At 49.8% G+C, this 27,553-nt stretch overlaps 2 protein-coding genes across 2 annotated transcripts in view; both read right to left on the minus strand.

Moving 5' to 3' along the window:
- The window catches only part of RAB35 (RAB35, member RAS oncogene family), a 27,720-nt gene extending 21,743 nt beyond the window's left edge, over positions 1–5,977 (minus strand). The window contains exons 1-3 of the mRNA XM_011964548.1: positions 5,853–5,977; positions 400–445; positions 26–129 (exon numbers count right to left, since the gene is read on the minus strand). Of these exons, the coding sequence (XP_011819938.1) occupies positions 26–129; positions 400–445; positions 5,853–5,977 (275 nt within the window). The remainder of the gene's footprint in view (positions 1–25; positions 130–399; positions 446–5,852) is intronic.
- Positions 5,978–9,800: 3,823 nt separating this feature from the next.
- The window catches only part of GCN1L1 (GCN1 general control of amino-acid synthesis 1-like 1 (yeast)), a 77,357-nt gene continuing 59,604 nt past the window's right edge, over positions 9,801–27,553 (minus strand). Inside the window, exons 41-58 of the mRNA XM_011964550.1 lie at positions 27,297–27,493; positions 26,964–27,106; positions 25,461–25,578; positions 25,132–25,347; positions 23,496–23,660; positions 21,371–21,532; positions 20,999–21,091; positions 20,578–20,721; positions 20,219–20,488; positions 19,880–19,993; positions 19,178–19,408; positions 16,897–17,090; positions 16,655–16,769; positions 13,984–14,080; positions 13,240–13,388; positions 12,685–12,792; positions 11,311–11,529; positions 9,801–10,510 (exon numbers count right to left, since the gene is read on the minus strand). Coding sequence (XP_011819940.1) covers positions 10,385–10,510; positions 11,311–11,529; positions 12,685–12,792; positions 13,240–13,388; positions 13,984–14,080; positions 16,655–16,769; positions 16,897–17,090; positions 19,178–19,408; positions 19,880–19,993; positions 20,219–20,488; positions 20,578–20,721; positions 20,999–21,091; positions 21,371–21,532; positions 23,496–23,660; positions 25,132–25,347; positions 25,461–25,578; positions 26,964–27,106; positions 27,297–27,493 — 2,861 coding nt within the window. The 3' untranslated portion in view covers positions 9,801–10,384. The remainder of the gene's footprint in view (positions 10,511–11,310; positions 11,530–12,684; positions 12,793–13,239; positions 13,389–13,983; positions 14,081–16,654; positions 16,770–16,896; positions 17,091–19,177; positions 19,409–19,879; positions 19,994–20,218; positions 20,489–20,577; positions 20,722–20,998; positions 21,092–21,370; positions 21,533–23,495; positions 23,661–25,131; positions 25,348–25,460; positions 25,579–26,963; positions 27,107–27,296; positions 27,494–27,553) is intronic.

Below are 27,553 nucleotides of genomic sequence, written 5' to 3' on the forward strand. Positions count from 1 at the left end.
GGGCGGCTGCCGAGTTGGGCAGCACGGAAGCTGCCGGCGGGAGCGGAGCTGCGAGGAGATGGCCTTTGAGGGCAGCGCGGGGTCGAAATCCCGTCCCAGCGCTGTGACCTCTTGGAGCCCACGTTTCCTCTTTGGTGGAGGGGAGGGAGTGGTCCAGATTCAGAGTCCCTTGCAGTTCGGAGCGGAGTCTGGGAGCTGAATGACCCAGTGTGCAAGGCGCACCTCGGAGACAGAAAGCAACCTCTCCCCCGGCTTCAATTTCACACCACCTGCAGATACACGTCTCAGAATTTGCGGCTAGAAAGACCTGGGCCGCCAGAAGCTAAGCGTGTGCATTTTATCATCGGCCCTTGGTTTCTCGTTTTAGAGTGAGTTCCCACCTGCCCTACCTAAACTGACCTGAAGCGGAAAGTTGTACGCCCCCACGGCTGTCCTCACTGCAGAACTGCAGAGGGTTTTAAGCTCCTTATTACCTGTTTCTTATAACCCTGTCCCTTTCCAGGCGAGTATTTATTGGATATTTCTACTTGTTTTATCAAACTTCCTTTTCTTTTGACTTTATAAAAAGCAATGCCGGGAGGCTGAGGCAGGAGAATCGCTTGAACCCGGGAGACGGAGGTTGCAGTGAGCTGAGATCTCGCCATTGCACTCCAGTCTGGGCAAGAAGAGCGAAACTCTGTCTCAAAAAAAAAAAGAAAAAAAAAAATGCTCGTCCTTAAAATTATGTGCAGAAGCTTACTGAAAAGTACAAGTTACTATTTTTCCTTCTGAAGTACTCCTCACAGATAACCTTAAAATGCTTAAAACACGTAATTGTTGAATGAATAAATGCCCCTCAGTGAATTTCCTTTGCCGTTACAAACATATATGTACATACCTTGCTTTTTCTGTTTAACAGTACACTTTTATTTAACATCTGCGTGGTATAGTATTCCATCCGATGGTTGTATTATTAACCACTCCGCTATTAATAGACATTCATGTTGTTTGTATTTTTTGGTTATTATAAACATTGTTGCAGGCGAGATCATTGAACAACACATGGAGTGTCTGACTCAAGCCTTGAGTTTTTTCGGGAGCTGAGAATCAGTGTGATGTGGAAAGAAGATGAGCTTGGAATCTGAAGGTAGTGGCCAGGGAGAAGAGCTGCTCATGTGCTCCCAATAGAAAGTCCCTCTTGGTCTGTAAGGTTAGGGCTATCCTCTGACTCAGCAATTTTAGGAAACTGAGAAGGAAGCCTCAGTGGAGCCACCAGGGAGGCACACCCAGCCCTGACCAGCCAGTGGTCCTCCCAGCTCATCTTCACAACCTGGGCTGGAGTGGGGAAGACTTTTGTTCCAGTGCTAGCTTTGGAATCCTGGCCTCCATCCCTTAAAAGCTTTGTGATCTTAGGTAAGTCACATCACACTATCTCAGAGCCCCCGGTTCCTCACAGAATGGTTGTTTTAGAGTTATGTTGGTAAATTACCTGGCACATACAGGCATGTGACAGACTGTAACCAATGTTACTCAAGGTCATTTTGCACTGATTCATACTTTGAGCCATTTCCTACTGTAGACTCGCACACATTTTCAAGGTAGCTTCCTGATAATAGGGTTGTGGGATATTTTTGGGAAATAAATCCAAATTGGCCATTAAAACCAGATTCCTGACTTTGCCTGGATGTGTCATCTGGAAAGCAATCTGCATGAATTCCTTCATTTCTTTGGTAACTATTTAATGAGTACTTATGTGCCACGGATTGCAGAGGGTATAAGAACAGAGCCTTAGGCCGGACGCGGTGGCTCACGCCTGTAATCCCAGCACTTTGGGAGGCCGAGGCGGGAGGATCACGAGGTCAGGAGTTCAAGACCAGCCTGGCCAAGATGGTGAAACCCCGTTTCTACTAAAAATACAAAAATTAGCCAGGCTCGGTGGTAGGTGCCAGTAATCCCAGCTACTCGGGACGCTAAGGCAGGAGAATGTCTTGAACCCGGGTGGCAGAGGTTGCCGTGAGCCAAGATCGCACCACTGCACTCCAGCCTGGGTGACAGAGCAAGACTCTGTCTCAAAAAAAAAAAAAAAAAAAAAGAAACAGAGCCTTTTCCCTCTAGTTTACAGCCTCAGCAGAGTTAAGACATACTCATGAGGAAATTGAAAGTGTAAGACAATACAGTAGATAGAAAAGCTGTCAAATATGCAGTCTAGACTTCAGAGGAGGAAAGCTATAGCTTTTAGTTAGAATGATGGGGAGAAGATTTCATCATAAAAATGTCATGATGGCACTGGAATAGGAGAGCTTTGAGTGTTTATTTAGACAGTCCCTGTCACAGCCTATGAGAATCATTTGGCTTGGAGGGGGAATTCCCTGCAGGCCAGAGTATGTGCCTGGCATCTCAAAATGAATCTTTCAGCACATTTTCCTCTGGAAACGTTGTTACACATTTATTTAAACTACAGTTCAATGATGAATTATGTTAAGCTGTCTTTCTCCTTGTCACCATATACATATGTAAACTTGTGACCTAAAGGATCAGTGTGTCCCATAATGGGAAACTGTTCCACTGCTCTGAACAGCTAACTTACAGATGAACTTTTGCAACACCACCTGTTTGCACATTAGAAACTGTTAATACGATGAGGAGGCATTGAAAGTTTTTGAGCAAAGATGCAATCTCAAAATATTTTAGCGAAGTAATCTGGCAGGAGTATGCAGGATGGATTTCAGCTGCAGAGCTTTAAAGGTTATTGCTGAAGACTGGGTGTAAGGTAACAGGGACAGATGCAAAAGAAAATATGCAAACTTATAAAGCAGACAAAGCTTCCAAAAAAAAATCACATAATTTACCTGGTAACTGGATTCATTCCTTAATTTAGTAAATATTTGCACAGTGGCCTGGTGCAGTGGCTCACGCCTGTAATCCCAGCACTTTGGGAGGCCGAGGCGGGTGGATCACGAGGTCAGAAGATTGAGACTATCCTGGCTAACATGGTGAAACCCCGTCTGTACTAAAAATACAAAAAAATTAGCTGGGCGCGGTGGCACATGCCTGTAGTCCCAGCTACTCGGGAGGCTGAGGCAGGAGAACCACTTGAACCCGGGAGGCGAAGGTCGCAGTGAGCCAAGATCGCATCACTGCACTCCAGCCTGGGCAACAGAGTGAGACTCCATTTCAAAAAAAAAAAATTGCAGTTACTAGGTGTTAGGCACTGTGCCGAGCACGAGGCTATAACATGAACAAAACAAAGCTCCTGTCCTCATGGAGTTTGTAGTTTAGTGGGGAACAAGTCATTCGCTCATTCGACAAATACTTGAGGGCCTACTGTTATGCCAGACACTGATCTAGGAGCTAACGATTGAGCAGTAAGTAAAATTTTAAAATCCCAGCTTTCATAGAGCTTACATTCTGATAGAGAATATCCAAGTATGTCCAAGGGGAAAAGTAAAGCAGGGAGCACACTGAGGTTTGCAGAAGCAGAGGGTGGAGCCACAGAGGTGGCAGGAAGTTTCGCAGTGGATGAAAAGAGAAACAATGCTTGGTGGTGAGAGCAGTGGGGCTCATGAAGTATTTTTCAGGATAGTGAAAGCAGAGGATTAGGAAATAAGGAGTGAATATTTGGAGGGAAGATGAGCTAAAGGCACTTCAAAGAGCTTTGGGAAGTAAGGTGTCACCAACCAGAAGGCTAAGTGGGTCAAGGAGAGGGGAACCTCAGTCCCTCAAGGGTAGCAGTGTCAGGGATGAAGGTCAGTACACTGGAGATTGGAGGGACCTGTGAAATCCATGTATCAGACAGCAACATGGACTTCAAAGCTGCTAAGTGCTAGGTAGCAAGGGAGGGAATGTGTGCTGTGATCATCCAGGAAGGAAGCAGTGGCTGGTGAATCAGAACTCAGAGAAGGCAGGTAAACCGGCTGACGGACTTTAAATTAGGCGCAAGATGGGGACCACTCAGCATACTGGTCCAAGAGGGAAGGAGATATGACGCCTGGTCTCTCCCTCTGATGGAAGTGGAAATGGGCCCCTTCCACACCTGCAAGCCCGATGCCACACCAAGAAACTTGGCAGCAGGCCTTGCCTTGCCCTTATGTAGCTCCCAGAAATTAAATGAATGTAAGTGCCATGATTCCAGGGACCATCTCTTTATCTTTGTATCCTCTGGAGACCCAGTGCCTGGTAGGTGTTTGATACCTGTTGAGTTAAAGTGAAGCCACATACAGAACGTGAGAGTTGGAAAGAATGTCAGACACAATTAGTTGAACCCTCTCTTGAGTTCACTTTTTGGGTGTGGGCCAAACTTGGGGTCTAACTCAGGGTCAACTTCTTCCCCTGACCTCAAACCGTTTAGTAGAAATTTTCTCACTCAACTTTTATATTATTAGATCAGTGGTTTTGCAAGTGTTGTCAGGACCGCAGGGCTCCCTAAGACCCTTTCAAAGGATCTGCAAAGTCAAAACAGGTTCACAGTACTAAGATGTGATTTGCCTTTTTCACTTTCATTTCCTTACAGTGTACAGTGTTTGCTAGAGCCTACATGACGCGTGATACCACAGCAGACCAAATGCAGAGCTGACATGCGAATCCAGACATTAGAAACCTGAAAAAAATGTGCAACAATGCCACTTGAACAGTTTTGATTTGTTGTTGTTGTTTGTTTTTGAGACTGGGTCTCTTGCCCAAGCTGGGAGTGCAGTGGTACGATCATGGCTCACTGCAGCCTTGACCTCCTGGACTGAAGTGAACCTCCCACCTCAACTTCCTGAGTAGCTGGGACTGCAGGTGCATGCATCACTATGCCTGGCTTTTTTTTTTTTTTTTTTTTTTTTTTTGAGATGGAGTCTTACTCTGTTGCTCAGGCGGGAGCTGGAGTGCAGTGGCATGATCTCAGCTCATTGCATCCTCTGCCTCCTGGGTTCAAGTAATTCTCCTCCCTCAGCTTCCTGAGTAGCTGGGATTATAGGTATATGCCACCATGCCCAGCTAATTTTTATGTTTTTAGTAGAGACGGGGTTTCGCCATGTTGGCCAGGCTGGTCTTGAAATCCTGACCTCAGGTGATCTGCCCACCTCGGCCTCCGAAAGTGCTGGGATTACAGGTGTGAGCCACTGCGTCTGGCTGCTTTTTTTTTTTTTTTTTTTTTTAATTTTTAAATTCTTTGTAGAGACAACAGTCTCACTATGTTGCCCAGGCTGGTCTTGAACTCCTGGCCTCAAACCATCCTCCCACCTCAGCCTCCCAAAGTGTCAGGATTATAGGCGTGAGCCACCATGCCTAGCCCGGTTTTGACTCCTAAGATGCTAAATATTAATAGGTAAGATAGATATACACAAGAGCTCTTTGGTGTTGTCAAAAAAAAAAATTCAAAATATAAAAGGATCCTGGCTGGGCACAGTGACTCTCACCTGTAATCCCAGTACTTCGGAAGGCTGAGGAGAGCCTGGGCGACAAGAGTGAGACTCCATCTCAAAAACAAAATTAGCCAGGAGTGGTGGTGCATGGCTGTAGTCCTAGCTGCTCAGGAGGCTGAGGCAGGAGGATCACTTGAGCTCAAGAGTTCGAGGTTGCAGTGAGCTGTGATCACATCATTGCACTCCAGCCCGGTGACAGAGCAGTACCCTGAATGTAAATAAATAAAGGAGTCTTGAGGGCAAAATATTTGTGAAACACTAGATTCAATGCAGCACCCCAGCTTCCTATCTCCCTTTTTTTGTGGGAATCTTAAGTGGTAAGAAGGAGCTAATGTAAATACATTCAAAACCCACAGCTTTCTCTTGTGGGACTGCGGGGAACAGCTCGGGGCACAGCTCAGAGGAATTATCATGCACTAATTGTCCCTGTGACCAGGCCGCCATCTCACTAGAGAAATAGCTCACAGGAGGGAACCTGACAGGGACTGGGGTATCCATTCAGGCACAATCAGGAAGGTCTCACCTAGAAATCCCACTAAGGCAATCATCCCTCGGACCAGTTTTTCCAGTTTCTTGAGCTGTGTTGACATCAACACCCCTTCCCCTGGGGCAGGCAGCAGGGACCCCTCCTAACAGAACCTAGGGGCAACTCAGTCACCCTGTGAAATAACTGGGCTCCACCTTTTTAAAAAGTGAAACCCAGTCACATGCCAAGAACTTGTTTCTTTTGTTACATTCACCTTCCAAATTATTTTTAGCATGCCCCTGGGGCTTGGTGAGCAGAGAATCAAGAAATACGGGTTTTTCCCAGTTCTGCCAACATGACCTCAGAGATGCTCCTTTCCACCTGTACCTCACCTTTACTCTTCATAAAATAAAGACCACGTCCTGCCAGCCTCTTTCACGACTGTAGGAAGCACCGATGTAACGTGCCTTCCTGCCCATGCACAGTGGAGACCATCTGTGTGCTGGTGTATGTACACTCAGCATTTTGGAGAATCAAACATAGCCACCATCATAATTTCTCAAAAGAAATCTCATTCCCCATCATCCTTGTTTCACTGTCACCATCCATGTATCCAGAACCTCCTATGTGTGCCTGGCTCTGTGCAAAGTGCATTATGTCATTCAACGCAGATGACAACGCGGTGAGACTTAGCTGTCAAGATGAGGAGATGCGCTCAGAGGTTAAGGAACATGGTCTAGGTCACACAGCTTAGTATTAAGCAGAGAAATTAAGGTTCCAACCTGTCCTGGAAGTCCCTGTGGCTGCACTATCCTGCACTAGAACTTGAAAGCGATATCTACATTTCCTTTACAATATTTTAGAACCTAGACCTTTTAAGTTAGATTGGTTCCTTTTTCCTCATTGAAACACATCCACAGAGCCACACATTGAGGAAAAACATTCCTAACTGCCAATTGTGTTTAAAAATCTACTGTCGGCCGGGCGCGGTGGCTCAAGCCTGTAATCCCGGCACTTTGGGAGGCTGAGACGGGCGGATCACGAGGTCAGGAGATTGAGACCATCCTGGCTAACATGGTGAAACCCCGTCTCTACTAAAAATGCAAAAAACTAGCCGGGCGAGGTGGCGGGCGCCTGTAGTCCCAGCTACTCGGGAGGCTGAGGCAGGAGAATGGCATAAACCCAGGAGGCGGAGCTTGCAGTGAGCTGAGATCCGGCCACTGCACTCCAGCCTGGGCGACAGAGCGGGACTCCGTCTCAAAAAAAAAAGAGAAAGAAAAATCTACTGTCAAATAACGTCTCCAATCCCTGCACCCAAAAACTGTCAACTCCGCAGCCTCCTTGCCACTCTCCCGTCTTCCAGCATCACAGTATTGGACAAAGAGAATGTACCTGAAGGTCTGGTTCCTTGAAGGGTTGCGTGAACCATGTTTTAACAATAACCCCCCCACCGCCTTTATTTTTTGAGACGGAGTCTCGCTCTGTCCAGGCTGGAGTGTAGTAGCGCAATCTTGGCTCACTGCAACCTCCACCTCCTACCTCAGCCTCCTGAGTAGCTGGGACTACAGGCACCCATCACCAAACCCAGCTAATTTTTGTATTTTTAGTAGAGACAGGGTTTCACCATGTTGGTCAGACTGGTCTTGCTCCTGACCTGAGGTGATCCGCCCGCCTCGACCTGATTCCCCTACTTTTTAAATCATCTTGCTGCCCATGATTCCTGAGGCTCCCAGAGTTAGGCGAAGGTTTGGGAATGCTCAGTTTATAACTCTTTCAGTTTTCTCTGGATTAGTTAAGAGAATATGACTTCATCACTGACTTTCAGACTCAAGGAAGAGAAAGACAGACAGTCTCCTCTGGAAGATCACTGTGAGTCTTTGAGAATACTCTGCTTTCTCTAAAGACTTTCCCAGCCAGTGTCCTGTTAAACGGAGTGAGGTCTTCCTCCCCACAGCCTGCAGAGCAGCTGGGTAGGGCTGCAGGTGGGTGGCGTCCCTGGGCAAGGCAGCTGGAGCCATTCACCTAGTGTGCTGTACACATACTCATTTCCTGTATGTACCTGGATGGGAAAATTCTGGAGGCTCCGCTCTAAAGAATGAAAAATGCTGATGGCTAACTAGCTGTCATAGGAGAAGAGAAAGACTAAAAATAGAGGTCTGGGGACAGACTGCCATTTACTAGCCATATGGCCCTGGGTGAGTGGCCTCTCTGTGCCTCAGTTTCCTCCTCCAGAAAATAGTATCGAGAACCTGCTTCATAGAACTGTTAAGAGGATTAAATGATACCAAATGTCATCTGTTGTTAAGTACCATTAACCTAGAGAGTACCACCACCTAGAGAATAACTTTGAGAATAAATTTTTAGAGCTTCTCTTCCAAATTCCTCATTGTACAAATGAGGAAACTGGCCCAGGGAGGTCAGATGACTTGCCCAAGGGAAAACAGCTGTACCAGCCTCCAGGACAAATAGCTTCTGCTTCTCTGCTGCTAACCTCAATGTCCCCAGGGTGCTTGGTCTGGGCTGCTGTTCTCAGGATTGCTAGGACTTTGGGCTGACAAGGTCCTTTCTGCTGGCTCCCCTGGCATGTCCACAACAGCCCTTCATGGCTCACTTCCTGGGAGCTCACACTCTCCTTCCAGACTTGGAATGCAACTCAATATGCTCTGGGAGCCTTTGAGTCATCCCAACTGTCAGTCAAGCTCCATCCATTCCGAACAGAGAGCGCTCATCCTCCTCCGGTTTCTGGAACTGGAATCTGGTGTTTTTCCTTTGGATTTTGCTTAATGAGTGTCTGATACCTCTTAAGTATGTGAGGTTCCCCTCCCAGTTGCAGAATGGGGGCTAAAAGCCACAGGTGGATATCAGCATCTGATCCAAGACCCTGGAGGAAACAGTGAAGATGGCCTCAGGCTTAACAGGTTTCCCAGCCCATGCCCTCAACAGAAACTTTGCCTGTCTCTCCCCACAGCTGACCGGTGGAGGGGAGCACATTTGCAGACAGCCTGATGGACACATGCCCTTGGCAGCTGGGAGGATGCTGATGACCATCCGAATTTCACAGGCAGAGAACGGTTACCATGGCTACCAAAAGTTGTAGCCATTGGCTGTTTTGGCTACGAGGACTCAGCTGACCTCTCAAGGTCCCTTCCAGCCCTGGGATTCTACAATTACCTCGAGCCAGCTGACACCATGTCTGCTGTAAGAAAATAGGGCTCGTGAGAAGTGCCTTAGAGGTCACCTTGTCTTATTCATCAGAAGTGTTGAGTCACAGGCCTACTTTCTACCTTGGCTGCATTATTAATAACCAAAGTTTTGCTTTTTTTGGCATAGCATTTGTATACCTTTTATAAACTGAGTTTGCCACCACCACTTTTTCTCTTCCTTTTACAGTTCAGGCCAGTAATTTTGACAGAGGTTTGTCCTGTATTGTGGCCAGGGAACAGCCCAGAAAAACTTGCGTCACTAGGCCCAGTGGGGTGTGCTTCATCAGACAGAATGTGTGTGTCACGAGCCTTCTAAGAATCAGGAGGAAGGAAGTCATTCATAAAGGAGGCAGATGCTGAAATGCAGCTTTGGTTTCCTCTTGCAAGTCCTTCAACTATAGGAATGTGGCTCTTATTCACAGCGGGGCTGGATTTCTCTTTACAACCTGAGTACCAGAAGCTCCCTACCTTTCCAAGTCAGAACAGAACAGGAAAGTGGCTAATTTGACCTTTGCATTCTCCACACTGAGGGAGATCATAGGCTGGGCTGCATACCTCTCAAAACCCAGCCACAGGACAGAAGTCTACACGGATTCCTAGGACTTTTGAAAGCAGGGGAGAGATATGCCCAGAAATCAGAGAACTGTGAATACTTACAAAAACAGTTGCAAACCTTTCCTTATTCCTGATGCAGGAAGCTTCATGTTTAATGGGTGTTTGGAGATTTTTAAAAATCTGTTTATATCAAGATTAAATCAAAGCCTTTATTAAACATTCCTCTTTCAAACAGCCTTTCAAACCTATACCCCTCCCCAGACTTGGGAACTGCCAGAGCTGTGGATCATTTTCATCTGACAGGGGTCAGATCCAATCAGACCTCACAATATTGAAAAGCCAAGCCAGACACACCACACTGGGCAGACATCCACCGTCTGTGCCCCACTCAGGATCTAGGCAAAAGGTTGGTAGCGCCAGCTCTCAAACCAGAGCTCAAGCACAGGAGAAGAGGAACCCGCAGTCTGACCCTGCTATTATAGTTCCAGACCTAGCCATGCTAAACTGGACAAACAGCTCCTGGGCTGCCATTTGCTGAGGCGCATGCGTGTGCTTTTCCTTCTCTTCTCCACAGGAAAAGGTGAGAGATGGAGGAGGCAATTTTCAGTTGTGTGTGGGTTTGATTTAAGGCTTTGGCTGTGGTCTATTGATATATTAAAATACTTTCTGGGAACGCCATCTTCCAAGCTCCCCATCGGAACAAATGTATTTTCAAAAATGAAAACATTGAGCAAAGATGTGGAGCGGCAAATGCTGCTGTGGGCCCAGGCCTCTCATGTCAGGATGGTGTCGTCCACCTGCTCCATGGAGTCGGCCTGGCTGGCCAGCTTCTTCAGGGACCTTCGGTTAACCTCGTTCAGCACCTCCAAACTGGCCACATCCAGGATCTTGGAGAGGGACTGTGGGGAAGGATGAGTGGGAGGAAACATAGTCAGAAAATACAGCTGCCACGTTCTCCAATGGGAGAAAGACAAAAATCAATTAACCCCAGAACTAGAGACACTGAGGTGGAATTTGGCAAAATAAGGGAATCAGATGGATCCAGGGAAAGCCCATTAAAACACTCATCATGCTTTTCTATTTTTCCCTTTTTCATAGAATCAGGGTCTCACTGTGTTGCCCGGGCTGATCTTGAACTCCTGGGCTCCAGTGATCCTCCCACCTCGGCTTCCCAAAGTATTGGGATTACAGGCATGAGCCACCACACCTGGCCCCATCATGCTTTTCATGAGACGAGGCAGTGGGAGTTGCAGCTTTGGGGCTTTTTTTTTTCTTTTTGGACACGGAGTTTTGTTCTTGTCACTCATGCTAGAGTGTAAAGGCACGATCTCAGCTCAACACAACCTCCGCCTCCCAGGTTCACACCATTCTCCTGCCTCAGCCTCCCTAATAGTTGGGACTATAGGCGCCCACCACCACGCCCAGCTAATTTGTTTGTATTTTTAGTAGAGACGGAGTTTCACCATGTTGGCCTCGATCTCCTGACTTCATGATCCACCCGCCTCAGCCTCCCAAAGTGCTGGGATTACAGGCGTGAGCCACCGCGCCCAGCCCCAGTCACCCAAATCTTAATCTGCTCCTGAAAGCTAGCACATCCACGGTGGCAGAGAAGAACCTGCGGTTTAAATATTTCCGTGCTGAAGAAGAGCTGAAAGACAGATGCTCACAGCATGCCCCGGTGAGGCCCCCAGGCTCCTACCTGAAACACCTCTTCGCCCTGCCGCATCTTGAGGAGGTTGACAATCGCCTGGTCGCTGTAGGCCCTGACCACGGTGTTCTTATCCTTGGTGTTGTCAAGAAGAGCCTTCAGGATGGGCTTGATGGCCTGGGGATCCAGGGGAGGCAGCGGGTCCTTATTTGCCCACCAGATCATCTTCTCAGCCACCAGCCTGATGTCGCTGGATGGGTTCTGCAGACACTGTGAAAAGAACCACAAACAGGCTTTTGGATAGGCACATCGTCTGTTCCTTGAAGCAGCCCAAATGCCCAGCCTCGACACTTTGCCTACAGCATGGACACTGACCCCACTGCTCCTGTGGGAGGGTCCCAGCATGAGTTGGCCCTGGCTTCCTGCACCCTCATCTTGTGCCACTCTCCCCTTGCTCACTACTCTCAGCCCGCATGCGTTTTTACTTCCTCGAACATCCCAGGGCCTAGAGCCTCAGGTCTCTGCCCTGACTGGTCCCACCAGCTGGGCGGTGCTTGCCCCAGATCCTCTCTAGGTTGGCTCCTTCTCATCCTGCAGTTCTCAGCTCCCATGTCATCCTTTAGAGGTGCCCCCTGCCAACCTTATCTATATCAGGGTCCTCCCCATGGGCTCCAGGGATCCTGTCTGCCTTGTTCATCTCTACACCTTCAGGACAGTGCCAGGTGAACAAGCAGGTGCAGGCTGATGTCATCACAGACCAGGCTCAATCAAATCAGGCCCCTCAGAAACTCCGTGGGTTCCCGGTGCTGCGGGGGGAGGCAGTCACCCTTGGGAACCTCATTACTCAAGGCAAGGTCCATGCACAGCACCACTGACACTGCCTGATAGCTGGTTAGAGTCCCAGGCATGGCCCCATCTCACTAAAATGCACTCTGGCTCTGATTTCTGTGCACAGTAACGCTTCAGAAGCACACCATATCACACGGGCCACGGGAGCCCTGCTGGCACATTCCTTGGCTTTCCTAACTAGGGCCTGGCACACAGCACAATAACCACACCAAGAAGTGCTGGGTCAGCTAGAAGAGGGAGGTGGGAAGAGAGAGGTATTAAGATGGGAACCCAGGTCTATACCTAATTTTACAAAACTAGGGTGCGTAGAAAGAATGCCTAAAATAGCGATTCCTAACTTGATTCAGAGTCACAGGTCAATCTGAGAATCTGACAAAAAGTTAGGCTCCATTGCAGTGTAAAGCACACACAGAAACCCCTTACATTCCATCCCTAAGGGTTCAGCGATCTCCTGGAGGCCGTCCACGGAGAACTAGCACACAACTAGTTGAGGGCACACTGCTGGTGTTCTCTGGTCCTAGGGCCTCCTCACAAGCCAGGTGTTAGGGGTCAAACACGTGCTTGGCCCCCACTCACCTTAACGAACAGGCTGGAGAGTTTGGCCGGCAACTGCCCTCCGCCTGTCTCAATGTGGTATCTCATGAGAAAGCCCATGCCCCGGACCCCGCTCACCGCAATGGGGATCTGTGGAGAACAGACAGCGCTAGATGGGAGGCCCCCCGCCCCTTCCCCAGAGCCAGGGAAATCCCAGTTCCTAGTAATCTCCAGGACCCTCCACCACGTCACCCCTTATCCCTACCAGGGACACTATGACAGCTCTCACTCAGGTAGACTGCCCCAGCTGAGGCAGATGAGCATAGTCACTGGTTCCCAGGAACAGGGATCCAAGTCCTGACCCAGAAGGGGCATCTGGATTCTTCAACCCAAATTCCTTGTTTAGGTGATGAAACTGGGGCCCAAAGGGATCAAGTGCTAGTCCAAGGGCACAGCAAGTTACCGGCAAAGCTAAAATTATACCCAAGTCTCTTAAGCCCCAGTCTGGGGTCTACCCATGCTATGTCCACAAGGTGCTGCCTATGGGATATGGCCTAGGGGAGGGAGAGGACTGGTCTGGCTGCCCAGATGCCTTACCCTGTCCGCCGTGGCACTGCTCAGGATCATTTCCTGAACATCACTGCTGTATCTGCCAGCACAGAGTCTGCCAGGAGCCACATTCACAGCCACGGAAAGTGCCAGGCTCCGCCCGTGCCGAACCATCCAGTCAATGCCGGACACGTCCGCTGAGTGGAAGGACACGACTAGGATCAACCGGTATTTTCCAGCATGTCCCCAGCACCCATGAGGCCCATAAGCCCACCCCACTGGAGACCAGCATGCTGACCCGGAGCACAAGGAAAACCCAGGCCACACTCACATGGACCTCCTTGCTATCTTGGCAGAAGCTCCCCAAAGCGGCACATTAAGTAAGGAAAGCCTGCCCATGAACCACTCCAGGCTTACAGCTGTGTTCTTTGAGCAGAGACACTGAGGGCTACAAGACCACTGCAAATTCATTATTGTTTGTTTGGTTGGTTGGTTTTAGAGACAGGGCCTTGCTCTGTCACCCAGGCTGGAGTGCAGGGGCGTGATCAAGGCTCACTGCAACCTTGAACTCTTGGGCTCAAATGATCCTCCCACCTCAGCCTCCTGAGGAGCTGGGACTACAGGTGAGTGCCACCACACCTGGCCTGGATTTTGCTTTAACTGCTGAATTCCCAAGGAAAGGACAGTCCAGTTCCTAAAAGATCCTCTGAGGGAGGGAGAGAGATGCCCATCAACTCTTCGCTAGGGCTGAGAGGCCCAGGGCCCTGAGGAGGAACTCTCCAGTGTATTTACCCAGCAAGCACTGCTGTAGAACGGCGCTAAGCTCCTCTTCGGTCAAAAAGGCACACAGTTCCCCTAGGCACCCGGCTGAGGAGATGCGAGTGTTGTCCTGACAGGGAAGAGAAGGGAGTGACGGGGTGCAGGGAACAGCAAGAGCTCTGTGGGGAACCAGGGCGGGCAGCTCTATAGCCCAGGAAGGATAGCAACAAAGAAGGTGGAACAAGCCAACTCAGGGACTTAAGATCCAGTCCTTCCTCTAGGCACTCGTGCTCCCCTGCCAGATTGGGGCTGCCATTCACTGAAACTGCCACTGGTATGGAGTTAAACATTACACACCCAGCACTTCACTTAATTATAGAAAACCCCAGTGTGTATGCATATGGTAATCATCCTCGTAATAGCAGTAATAACTGTATTTACATAGCACCTTTCTTCTTAGGAAGGCTGAATGTTTCATATTTATTATCTCAATTACTATCAACAGCCCTGTGAGGCAGGGAGGGGCAGGAGGGGTGGCACCTGCCCACAGCCACCAGGGAAGCTGGCTAGAGACGGCCACTCTGAGCTCCTTTCTCCCACAGAGCTTGTGTCATCTTGCGGCCAGAATGACCCCTGCTATCTCCCTACTGCATGAATGCCCCACTGCCACCAAAAGTACTTGGGTTCATCCTAGGAAGTCAAACTAAAGCCACTAATCCAGCCAAGGAAGATAAGGAAAGGCATGCACTTCCTGTTCAAATCAGAGCCAGGTACACGAGCAGCTCCGTGCTCCTCCCTGGCCAGCTAACTATGGAATACCAAGAAAGGATTTTTCTTTTTTTGAGTCAGAGTCTCACTCTGTCGCCCAGGTTGGAGTGCAGTGGCCGGATCTCAGCTCACTGCAAGCTCCGCCTCCCGGGTTTACGCCATTCTCCTGCCTCAGCCTCCCGAGTAGCTGGGACTACAGGCGCCCGCCACCTTGCCCGGCTAGATTTTTGTATTTTTTAGTAGAGACGGGGTTTCACCGTGTTAGCCAGGATGGTCTCGATCTCCTGACCTCGTGATCTGCCCGTCTCGCCCTCCCAAAGTGCTGGGATTACAGGCTTGAGCCAGTGTGCCCGGCCCCAAGAAAGGATTTTAAGTTATGTTCCTTATTATAGGTGCCAACTCAACATGTCCCCAAAACAAACAAACCCAAAAAGCTAATGCCAGGCTGGCACCCTGAACTGCCACCTTCAATCTGAGTGGAGGTTCAGAGGGTAAGAGGATGGGCTGCCAGCAGTTTGGGCCTCTGAGCCTGAAGCGGAAGCCCAGGTGCCAAGCTAAAGCTGGCTCTGACACCCACTCTCTCCAGCTTCATCTATTTTAAGCTGCACTGTGGTGAAATGCAAATTATGTTTCAATACTAACTTTTGCTTGCGCTGTACATGACTCTGTGGAAGCCCTGGCAGACTGTGACCAAGACAGCAGACTTTCCCATCTGTCCCCACAGAGAAGGCTGGGGCTAGAGTCCCACAGCTGGCGCCTGGGGACCAGAACTAGGACTTCGGAGCCATGGGAAGTGCAGCAGCAAGTGTGTGTCGGGGGTGTGGGCAGGAGCAGTGTGTGTGTGTGCGTGTGTGTGTGCATATGTGTGTGTCAATGAAGTGTAAAACCACATGAGCCCAAAGGCCCTCTCCTCCTAGATTGGCCCTACAAATGTAAATTAGGCTACAACAGAGGCTGTCTGAAAGGGAACAGAAAACTCTTCTCCATAGACTCAACTCCCTACTGGCCCCACCGTGCTGGCAGCCAAATATCTGAGAGATGCTTCCAGACTGGGTGAGGCTGATGGAACTGGGACAGAAGCAGGAGTCCAGGGCTTCTGGTTTGGACTCTGCTACTTGCTGGGTATGGCCCAGACAGGTCTCACCCTCGAAAACAGACCTCTAAGACTTCCCACTGGGATGCACCCTGGAGACCGTTTATCCCACTACACACTAAGTTTCTTGAGGTCTGTGACCATGAGGTCTATGCACCTCTGGGACAGACCCTTTAGCTTGGCAAATGTTTCACAAAACAATAAATAAACCTCTTCATTTTACAAAAGTGGAAATGAGAGGCAGACAGACACAATGACTTCTTAAAGATCAGAGAGCAAATTGGTGAGAGGTCTGGGACTCTACAAAGCTTACTTGCCTCATCTACAAAACAGAAATAACCGGCCGGGCGTGGTGGCTCATGCCCGTAATCCCAGCACTTTGGAAGGCTGAGGCGGGTGGATCACCTGAAGTTAGGAGTTTGAGACCAGCCTGGCCAACATGGGTGAAACCCTATCTCTACTAAAAATACAAATATTAGCTGGGTATGGTGGCGGACGCCTGTAATCCCAGCTACTCGGGAGGCTGAGGCAGGAGAATCGCTTAAACCTATGAAGAGGAGGTTGCAGTGAGCCGAGATTGTGCCACTACACTCCAGCCTGGGCGACAGAACCAGACTCAGCTAAAAAAAACAAAAAACAAAAAACCCAGAAATCACCAATATATCCACAATACCTGCCCCGTTTCCCTCGAAACCTGAGGAAATGTTGGTGAAGCATACAGGGTGATAGAAATGTCTGGAATGCTTATTCCTACTGAGCTGTACTGGTTCTAACACAAAGTGAGGAACTCAACCTAAGGAGGAGGGAAACCAGTGGTGCCACTAGCCCTGCCTGCAGCCGTACCTCATCGTGTCCCAGCATGCTCAGCAGGAGCGAGACGATGTTTTTCCGGATGGCGGCATCCACTTTGGCCCCTGCTCCCTGAATCACAAACCTCAGGGCCTGCAGCATGGTGTCCCTGCAGAAGCGATGCACCGACTTAAGCCCTGGGTGCCTCCACCACCACCCCTCCTGCCAGCGCAGGCTGGGCCCAGAGCAACCCCTGGCCTCCTGGAGGCCACAATGCTCCCTTGCCAAAGCCGTACCTGACACCTGGGTCCTCCATGGCACGGATGCCGTTGAGCAGCTCTGTGAAGAGGGGATCCACCTTAATGTGGATGGAAATGAGCTTCCCCAGAGCATCTGCGGCCTTCAGGCGCACCCCCCGGTTGGAGTCCTGCAGGGCTTTAGTGAAAGTGGTCTGCAGCTGGGGCAGGAAGGGCTTCAGGGCAATCCCAACCTGTGGGAGGAACCCACATCCATGAAAGACAGTTGTGGTGGACCCAAAGCCACAGTGTACCACAGGCATGAGAACAAATGATAATCCCAAACTACCACAGCGAGTCCAGCTCTCACACAGGGCTAGAGACAGACAGCCCGTCAGAGAGGCTGAGCACAGACAGGTTTCGCTTGGCCTCCTGGTCATATCCAGCATGCTGTGATGTACTGGAGGAGCAGGAGGCTGAGGAGGCGGCAGCCGCGATCTGAGGGAGCTGTCTCGAAGCCTTGGCTGCATTGCGGTTTGGCTTAGTGGAGACCCATCCATATCGATAAGTGACTCAAAACCTCCTCTGAATACATTAAAGAGCAGGGCAGACTGTCGGCAGTGTTGAAGCACAGTTCTAACGCCAAGACAGGGAAAGAAACTCAATGTATAATAGCAGAGCCCATCTACTGAGCAACTGACAGCGGGATACACACTCCACATTCAGCCCTCAGAACAAGCCTGTGAAACAAATGACCTTGGAGAGTTCTCACTGCACCAATGTGCACCCACCTAACTAAAAATCCAGTTCAACCTGACTATACAGCAACACAGGTACACTTCTGATAAAATACAGGTGGGTCCAAGAGTAAAGATTTACTTTTTTTTTTTTTTTTTTGAGATGGAGTTTCGCTCTTGTTGCCCAGGCTAGAGTGCAATGGCGCTATCTCAGCTCACCGCAACCTCCACCTCCCAGGTTCAACCGATTCTCCTGCCTCAGCCTCCCAAGTAGCTGGGATTACAGGCACCCGCCACCACGTCCAGCTAATTTTATATTTTTAGTAGAGACAGGGTTTCTCCATGTTGGTCAGGCTGGTCTCGAACTCCTGACCTCAGGTGATCCGCTCACCTTGGCCTCCCAAAGTGCTGGGATTATAGGCGTGAGCCACCATGCCCGGCTTACTTATTGGTTTTGTTTTTTGTTTTTTGTTTTTTTTGAGACGGAGTCTCACTCTGTCGCCCAGGCTAGAGTGCAGTGGCCGGATCTCAGCTCACTGCAAGCTCCGCCTCCCGGGTTCACGCCATTCTCCTGCCTCAGCCTCCCGAGTAACTGGGACTACAGGCGCCTGCCACCTCGCCCGGCTAGTTTTTTGTATTTGTTAGTAGAGACGGGGTTTCACCGTGTTAGCCAGGATGGTCTCGATCTCCTGACCTCGTGATCCACCCGTCTCGGCCTCCCAAAGTGCTGGGGTTACAGGCTTGAGCCACCGCACCCGGCTGGCTTACTTATTGTTAATTAGGAAAACCAGAGTGGCTGTTTGGAGGCTCAGTGCCAATGAAGGTCTGGAAATACTGGAGTTGGGTGGGTGTGCAGGCTGTGGCAGACACCCAAAGGGGATAGGGGGAGCTGGTAAATCTGAGCTGGGCGAGTTCAGGAGTTCGAGACCAGCCTGGTGAAACCCTGTTTCTACTAAAAATACAAAAAAATTAGCCGGGTGTGGTGGCAGACACCTATAATCCCAGCTACTTGGGAGGCTGAGGCAGGAGAATTGCTTGAACCCAGGAGGTGGAGGTTGCAGTGAGCCGAAATTGCACCACTGCACTCCAGCTCTGGGCGACAGAGCTAGACTCCGTCTCGGGGAAAAAAAAAAAAAAAAAAGAAGAAGAACTGCAATATCTTTGAACAATGTTTTCCTTGTATTTATGTGGTCCTGAATTTTTTCCTTTGAAAAAGTAGTTTTTCAAAATAATAGCATTTCACATGTACTGAGTGCTTAGTATGTAGCAGGCATCATGCCGGACATAACCTCATCTAATCCCCACATCTAGCAGCCCTTCATGAGGCAGCTGGTATTATTAGTCTCACATTATAGGTGAGGAAACAGGCTCAGGTTATACGGCTTTCCCAATGTCATCCTGGTCACACAGCTACTAAGGACTTGGAATTGACCCATGGTGTAGCATGTCTGGAGTCCAAGGTCTTATCTCCCTCTGCTATGCTGCTCTCCACAATAAACCTATTGCCCTGCTGCTACATGACACCTTATAACAAATCCTGCAGACAGAACAGGATGTAACAAATCCTGTTCTCTAAGATCTGAACAAACTCATCAGCCACTCACCTTAGCCAACAAGAGGCTGAGTGTCTCAAGCAGAGCCGCCTTCACATTCCAGCTGAACCTGTCCCCCAGGATGCGGATCAGAGGCCCAGTGATGCTGACCACGGAGGGCCTCAGGGCGTCAGCCGAGGTCAGGCGGATCACCAAGCCTAAGGCTTTGGCTGCCTCCTCTTTCTGCTCAGGGCTACCGGTCAGGACTCCTTCCCGTAACACTGGAAGGATGGAGGTCACTCCCTGACAGGAGAACCACAACTAAGAGTCAAATCTCAAACACCCTGGGCCCCGGTGTCTCCCATGCAAGCAAGCTGGTCCTAACAGTTGTCCTCCCCTCAACTCCATGGGAGATACTGATTCGGGCTGAATCTCAGGATCACAGCCTGAGAGGGCTGGCTATGGAACAGTCTTGGCAGAAACGAGAAGACAAGGGCCCCAACAGGCCTATCACACAGACGGAACATGCACTGCTATTACCCTGTGGCCCACTCACTCTGGCCAAGGTGACCTGCAGAGCTTAAACCAAAGGCAGCATGAACCCTGTCCCCATCTGGCTGCCACGGAAGAAAACACGCTGTCTGTAAAGGTGCTGAAACCAACCACCACGGCTGCTGCTCCAGCTGCCCTACTGCAGACCTGGGACAGGGGTAAGGGCCAGAAGGGCACAGCAGACTGCATGCCCACAGCCCCCTGCATGAGGCCCTGGCTTACCTTCTTCGGGAGGCAGAACCCTGGCACATGCTCGCCTTTGCTCTCGTTCCCTATAAGCCGGATTTCCTTGTGCAGCTCTTCAATGAGTGCCAGCTGGTTGCCAGCATCCAGCTTCTGCAAGAATCCAGGAAAAAGCGAGAGGATGTAGAGCCCTCTCAAGACTGCTTCCAAAAAATACATGGGGAAAGCATGGGTGGGAGTATAAGCAAGACTCGCCATGAGGTGGTAAACGCCAAAGCTGAGTGACAGGTACGTGGGGGATTCTTATAAGTCTATTCCAGTAAACGTCTGGAATTTTCTATAAGCAAAAGTTGGCTGTGGGGTCAGCAGTCCCCTCACCTTAGTGATGGCATTTAGGGCATCCCAGCTCTCCTCCAGAACCACAGGGCTAGAGTCGTTGAAGAGGCGGATCAGGCCCGAGACCAGGCTCCGCAGGTGGCTGGTGTAGTCTGCCTTCGAGCGGGAACAGTAGATGTTGAGGATGATGGCAGCAGCTTGCCTCATGCCCACCTCAGGGCTGCGGGTAGCCTCCAGCAGATCCTCAATGATGATCCGGTGCCCTGTGTCATCCTCTACGGAGAGGATCACAGCCTGACAATTGGCCATCTCCTGCAAACCACAAGGGCCATGTGTGCTGAGCAGGGATCCTCCGGACAGAAGGGACATAAGAAAGCAACAGGAGCAGGCTTGCCCCTTACCAGCTGCTCATCTGGAGTCCCAAGCTTTTCCTTCAGGGCCAGCATGACCGCTGGGAGGATCACGCCAAGATGACGGGTGAGGGCATCACCAGCCACTGACGAAAGGAAAGCCAGCACCCGGGTGTTGACAGGTGGCGTTGTCAGCTGGTGGAATGACGAACATTAACTCAGTGAATACTGTGCCAGGTGCTGCGCTAGGCTCTGGGAACAGATGGGTGGGCAAGAGAGCCCAAGCCCACTGCTCAGAGCCAAGCATCTACTCCAGCATATCCTGGAGGACAACAGGGGAAGGGTGCAATGCTTGCACTGCACCCTCCTCCCCCAGCCCCCCAACATCTACGTTTAGAACTGGTCTTCACTGCAGGCCCTGGAATGTCAATGCCCTGGAGCCAGAAGGTGTTGACCACATGTTGGGATTTACCTTGGGCACGAGGTAGGGTAGCACCACACGACTCTTAATAGCCATGACTTGCTTCAGACCATCCAAGGCAAACTCTGACACCTCCTCATCATCCTGCAGAGGGTGTTGAGGACAACCCTGAGGAATCTGCATCTCTGCTGTCTCAACCAGCCACCGCCAACTTCCTTCTCCACTTGTTTCCCTCCCTCCTGTTGCACCCACATTTCCTCACTGTCAAAGACGAAGCACAAAGTCAAGTCTGATCTTGCTGTACCCACTCCCTCTGGAAGGCCCACATTCCGACTGCTTTGGCAGAATAATCGCCCTGCATTTTGCATCTACAAAGACAGCAAAAGCCAAACTGGTAGGTAGGTGTGTGGTAGATCCACTCACCAGCTGCTTTAGTAAAAACGGGAGAATGTCCTCCAGAGCCTGGTGGCCAATGGTGGAATGCAGCTGCTCGAAAGTCTTGGCTGCTGCCTCTCTAACCTCCTCCAGTGGGTCACACAAAGCCTTCCTTGCCGTAGGCACGAGGGATTCAGAGAAATACAGCACCTGCAATGGCAAGCTATAACTGTACCAGATGCAGGAAAGGCAAAGGAGCAGAAGCAGACAAGAAGCACAGGCAGGGGACTCTGACCCAGCTAGGCCACCCTAACTCTCTTTGCCTGACTTGTCTTTTAACTTAACTCTTTACTGTGAAATTTTAAAAAAGGAGAGAAGGGGCCGGACACGGTAGCTCATGCCTGTAATCCTAGCACTTTGGGAGGCCAAGGCGGGCAGATGACTTGAGGCCAGCAGTTCGAGACCAGCCTGGTCAACATGGCAAAACCCCATCTCTACTAAAAATACAAAAATTAGCTGGGTGTGGTGGTGCACGCCTGTAATCCCAGCTACTCAGGAGGCTGAGGCACAAGAATCACTTGAACCCGGAAAGCAGAGCCTATAGCCAGCAGAAATGGTACCCCCGTACTCCTGCCTGGGTGGCAGAGTGAGACTATCTTAAAATAAAAATTTTTTAAAAAATGAAAAAGTAGAGAGGGGCCAAGCACAGTGGCTCACGCCTGTAGTCCTAACACTTTGGGAGGTAGAGGCAAGAGAATCACTTGAGGCCAGCAGTTTGAGACCAGCCTGGGCAACATATTGAGACCTCATCTCTACCAAAAATGCAAAAATTAGGCAGGTGTGGTGGTGCACACCTATAGTCCCCAGCTACTCAGGAGGCCATAGCAAGAGGATCACTTGAGCCCAGAAGGTCAAGGTTACACTGAGCTATGATGGCACCACTGCACTCCAGTCTGGGTGACAGAATAATATCCTGTCTCAATTTTAAAAAAAAAAGCAGAGAGGATATGATGCACCCCCATGTATCCTTCACTGAAACTTAATAATCAACAGCTTGAATCTTTTAGGTGAATTCTCAATATACCTCCCATCTTCTCTAAGAACGGCAAACTCCTTCCCATGGCATCTGGCCCCCTCTCTCCCCGGACTCTTTCTTTTGCTTATTCTCTTGGAAAACTCCAAGTCCTTCTTCAAGTCTCAATCCAGACTTTGTGCTCTATGAAGTCTTGGGTCTACAATGGAGCCAATAATGGCTCTGCTCCCTCGGTAACGATTCCAGCACAGCAAACCCATCCTGCATTCTAATGACTGGTTGGCATGTGGGACTCGCTGCCGGACTGTGGGGACTTTGCAGGCAAGAACTCAGCCTCTGTGGAACTCTGCCTCTCCAATGAATCACAACTCTTTTTAATGACAGAATTTCTTTTGATTCCTTGCTAAATGTAAATTTTAAAAACCAAACGTAAGACAAACATCAATACAGGAGAAGAGGGATCCGGTATCCTAGGGATTCAGACAAGGATGCCCAAGCCAAGCAACTGGCTGCTCACTTATATTTCTAGCGGGCCATCTACTTAACTGCTTTGGCGTTTTCATCTAAACACGAAGGCAGTGCCTATAAGCATTCCTAACCTACTCCCCAAGGGGGTCTCCAGGATCAATTACCTCAGGAACCAAGTAAGAGTAATGTACTTCACACCCCTTCGATGTTGCTGCTATGGAAACAGTATTGTTGCCAGACACAATACGCTTCCCCCCAGTGGACACCACAACTCTTACCTGCTCCCCTCCTGCTAAGGGTGAGTGCACACCCCTCCTGCTCCCTCCTGCCCTACCCACTCACACAGCTGTCCACCCCCTCTCCCAGAAGGAGGTGCACTTTTTAACTGCACTTATAAAGCATCACAAAAGGGACTGATCTCGAGCAACCTCCACAGTTGTGAGAGAGATCATCTCGTTTCCAAAGGCCACTCAAGGAGGCATCCAAATCACTTAGCTCTTAGTCTGCAAAACTGACAGAAAACCTGAGAAGACGGAGACTCAAATCCATGTGGCCCAGAGTGAGGCTGACTCCTCCCTGAGGGCAGCGCAAACCCCCTAGAGGTGAAGCTCCTCCAGTAACCATCCCCCGCCCTCTGGGTCAGGTCGCCTGCAGTCCTTGCAAGATACTCACGGCGTCCCGGCTGGTGGACTTCATGATCTCACTTAGCCCAATGCATACACCCTGCCTCTCGTCGCTCTTCTGAGACCTCAGGCCTTCCTCAAGGATGGGGATGATCTCGGGGAGGATTTTCTCCCCTAACTTCCGCACGAGATCTCCCAATGTTCTCGCTGCAATCTGTCAACAAAGACCAAGCCAGGAAGTAAAGTCCCTGCAAAGCCCAGACACCTGGAGGAGGACTCCAGAATGAGGGCCCTGAAACCTCCCAGGCTTTATCTGAATCACTGACTTAACTTCCCCAAATGCTCTTACCGCTAAAGAGCCCCCAAATACTCTCTGTAGTGCTTGCAAAACACTAAAAAAATTATGTTTCACACACACCTACACAACCTAACATGAAGAGCCAGCACCTTACACCTGAACAAAACAATTCATCTGCTGCTGCACAGTCAAGGGCAATTTCCCTGGATGACTGAAGCCTTAACACTGTGCCGTGGCTCAGCACAAGCTGAATCTGAAACAAAGTTTTAAGGAAAAAAAAACCATCTACTTTCTGAGACCTCATGTAAACCCTTCTTTAGAGCCAAATACACAATTTGCTTACCAGGGATGGCCGTTGGAAGTAGGCCAAAGTAGATGGGCAGAAATGATCACCAGCCCGCCTGGGCACCTCCTCTGGGACCACTGACCTGTCTGCCCCTCCCAGCGCGCCAGCCTGATCTCATGCCACACTGCTCCTCCCTGCCTCCTCACTCCAGCTACACTGGCCTTGCTCAGACCCTACTGGTGCTATGTTCCTGCCCACCACGGGACTTCTGCATATCCTGTCTTTGTATCTAAAGCATTATTTATTCCCTCTGTCTGGAATGGTCTTTCGCTACCTCCTCACCTGGTTAGTGCTTACTTATCTTTCATCTTCAAGCATCATTTCTTCTGAGAAGTGTTCACTAACACAGGCCCATCCCTCCCCAGCAGGTCAAATGCAGCTATTATAAGCTTTGCAGTGCCACACAACACTGGCCACAGTCGTATTTTACATCTCTTTGTGTGGTTAGCTGATTAATATCCATCTCCTTGACCAGACTATCTCTTACGAGGATAAGGAATGAGGCTGCCTTTCTTCTCCATTATGTCCCCAGGTGCTAGGTCTCTCTTAGTGCACAGTAGATGCTAATAAATATTTGCAGAGGCTGGGCACGGTGGCTTACACCTGTAATCCCAGCACTTTGGGAGGCCGAGGCGGGCGGATCACAAGGTCAGGAGATTGAGACCATCCTGGCTAACATGGTGAAACCCCATCTCTACTGAAAATACAAAAAAATAGCTGAGCATGGTAGCGGATGCCTATAGTCCCAGCTACCCAGGAGGCTGAGGCAGGAGAATGGCGTGTACCTAGGAGGCAGAGCTTGCAGTAAGCCAAGATCACGCCACTGCACTCCAGCCTAAGCAACAGAGCAAGACTCCATCTCAAAAAAATAAATAAAATAAAATAATAAAAAAAATTTGCAGAATGACTAAGTAAAGAACACAATGTTCCTCTGTTAGGCAGGGTGTATGGGTACTTTCCCAGGCTCTGCAGACCCAGCTTTCTAGGCTCTGAAAGGAGGCACTGGGACTGCTGGTCCAAAACGAGGCCCAGGAAACTCACCGTTCTCTTATCTGCACACGTGCTGGCCAGGAAACCCAGCAGGAGCCCAAAAAGAGTGGGCAGGATCTCACGCAAGGTACGGGGGGTATTGGAGACAACAATCTTCCAGACATGCAGGGACGCCTGCCGCACCACCAGCTGGGTGTCTGAGCGGCCCATGTACAGCCCTGCCAACACCCGGTTCCGCCGCTCTACCCCCAGGGCAGTGATGATCGCCTGCAGCCAGTGGAAGAGGACACAGAACACAGAGTAGTGAAGCCTCTAGGGCACAGGCATCAGGGCACACCCTGCCATCAGCAGGGGCAGGAAAGCCACTGCAGGGCAGGCACCTTGTTGGACTGGGCAGTTCCAAAGTTATCATCCTCGGAGGCAGTTTCTGTGGTCATCTTCCCAGTGACTCCTGAGATGTGAAACAGGAGATCCCCAAGGAGCTGAACAGAGCTGAACCTGAGAAGGAGGCCAACAACACAGTCACACAGCTGCAAGGAGCGGGCTCGGCACAACTGAGCACTGCACAGAAGATGGAAAGAAGTGCACCCAAAATACTCATGACGGTCATCTTGGAATGGGAAGTCAGGCGGTTTTCATTTCTTTACACTCGCCCACATATTTTCCAGGTTTTCTACTAATGAACATACATTAATGTTGGGGGAAAAAGTTTTTTTACAAAACGTAAAAATTTCTGTAACAAAGGTTATAAAAAATAAAGTGAGTACAAAAGGGGAAGCATTAACAGGCAAGTAGGAAGACTGATCATCAGAAGTGGAAGAACCAGGAGAGGCCTTAGAAGGATAAACTATTTCAGGCAGGGCGAAGTGGCTCACGCCTGTAATCCCAGCACTTTGGGAGGCCAAGGCAGGCAGATCACCTGAGGTCGGGGGTTCGAGACCAGCCTGACCAACATGGAGAAACCACATCTCTACTAAAAATACAAAATTAGCCAGGCATGGTGGCGGACGCCTGTAATCCCAGCTACTCGGGAGGCTGAGGCAGGAGAATCGCCTGAACCCGTGAGGCAGAGGTTGCGGTGAGCCGAGATCATGCCACTGCACTCCAGCCTGGGCGACAGAGAGAGACTCCGTCTCAAAAAGGGGGGGCAAAAAAAAAAAAAGGGGGGGCAAAAAAAAAGACCACTGTATGAATGTGCTATATTTTTAAATCAATCTCCAATTTTTCAAATGGTAAGTGAAGCGATACTGCAACAAACATCCTTATGTCTAACAGTTTTAAGCACTTGACCATTCAATACATCCTTGAAATATATTCCCAAAAGTGAAATTTTTAAAGAGTCCTTAACATGAAAATCTGAATACAAATTGGAAGCCTGTATAGAGAGGACTTTTTAAAAAAGAATAAGAATAAAGACATTGCTACAGGAAATTGGAAAAGTTACAAAATGGTTAAAAGCAAGGGTCTGGAAAAAGTTGAGAGAGTTCTTGGCAACATTCTGCTCTTCGTTTCTCAATTGGAGTTATCAAAATGCAAAGCTGAGTCCTTTGGATCTTTTTTTTTCCCTTTTAAAGATAGCATCTTGCTGTTGCCCAGGTTGGAGTGCAGTGGCACAATCTCAGCTCACTACAACCTCCACCTCTGGGGCTCAAGCGATCCTTCCGCCTCAGCCTCCTGTGTAGCTGGGATTACAAGTGTGCACCACCATTCCCAGCTAATTTTTTATTTTTTTGTAGAGACAGGTTCTCACTATGTCGCCAGCGCTTATTGCAAACTCCTGGGTTCAAGCAATCTTCCTGCCACAGCTTCCCAGAGTGATCCAGGATTATAGGCATGAGCCACCACACATCATCCCCACTGGGTCTTTCTGCCCAAGTTCTCACCTGATTCTCCAAAGGTCATCAAAGAGGCCTTGCTCTAGCTGGGGCAGCAGCAGGGCGATGGCTGTCTCAGCATACATGGAGATAACCCGCTGGCCCGCGCGCAGGGCAGTGTCACGCACAAACTCATTCTCATCAGCAAGAGCCTGGGCACACAGAGGGTGGGTCTGCCAGAGCTGCCACTCCCAGGCCCCCAACCCAAAAAATATGGGGCTCACCGAAGGCCGAGTGCTGTGCAAGCCGACCCCACCCAGCAGGGATCCCTAGCTCTCCAGGAGAGCACTTGCCTCCTGCCCTCCTGATGGACTCTACCCTTGCCAAGGTCATGGTACCTACTTTGAGGATACAGGGGATGATGGGCCCCACATAAGGAGTAAACTTGTCTCCAAAGGTGATGGGCAGGTAGTTAAACATCATAATGTAGCCATCTCGGACATGGGGTGCAATATCCACTTTGCTGGCTGTAGCCACGATTTCTGGCATCAGCTTCTCCAACTTCTCCACCCCTAAACCGGCCATGACCTCAGCCAACCCTGCAACAAAGGACAGAATGAGCCCACTGGATCTGAGGGCCCCTTATAGAGCATTCCCAG

Source organism: Mandrillus leucophaeus, unplaced genomic scaffold (genome assembly GCF_000951045.1).
Source record: "Mandrillus leucophaeus isolate KB7577 unplaced genomic scaffold, Mleu.le_1.0 Scaffold7, whole genome shotgun sequence".
Lineage (NCBI taxonomy): Eukaryota > Metazoa > Chordata > Mammalia > Primates > Cercopithecidae > Mandrillus > Mandrillus leucophaeus.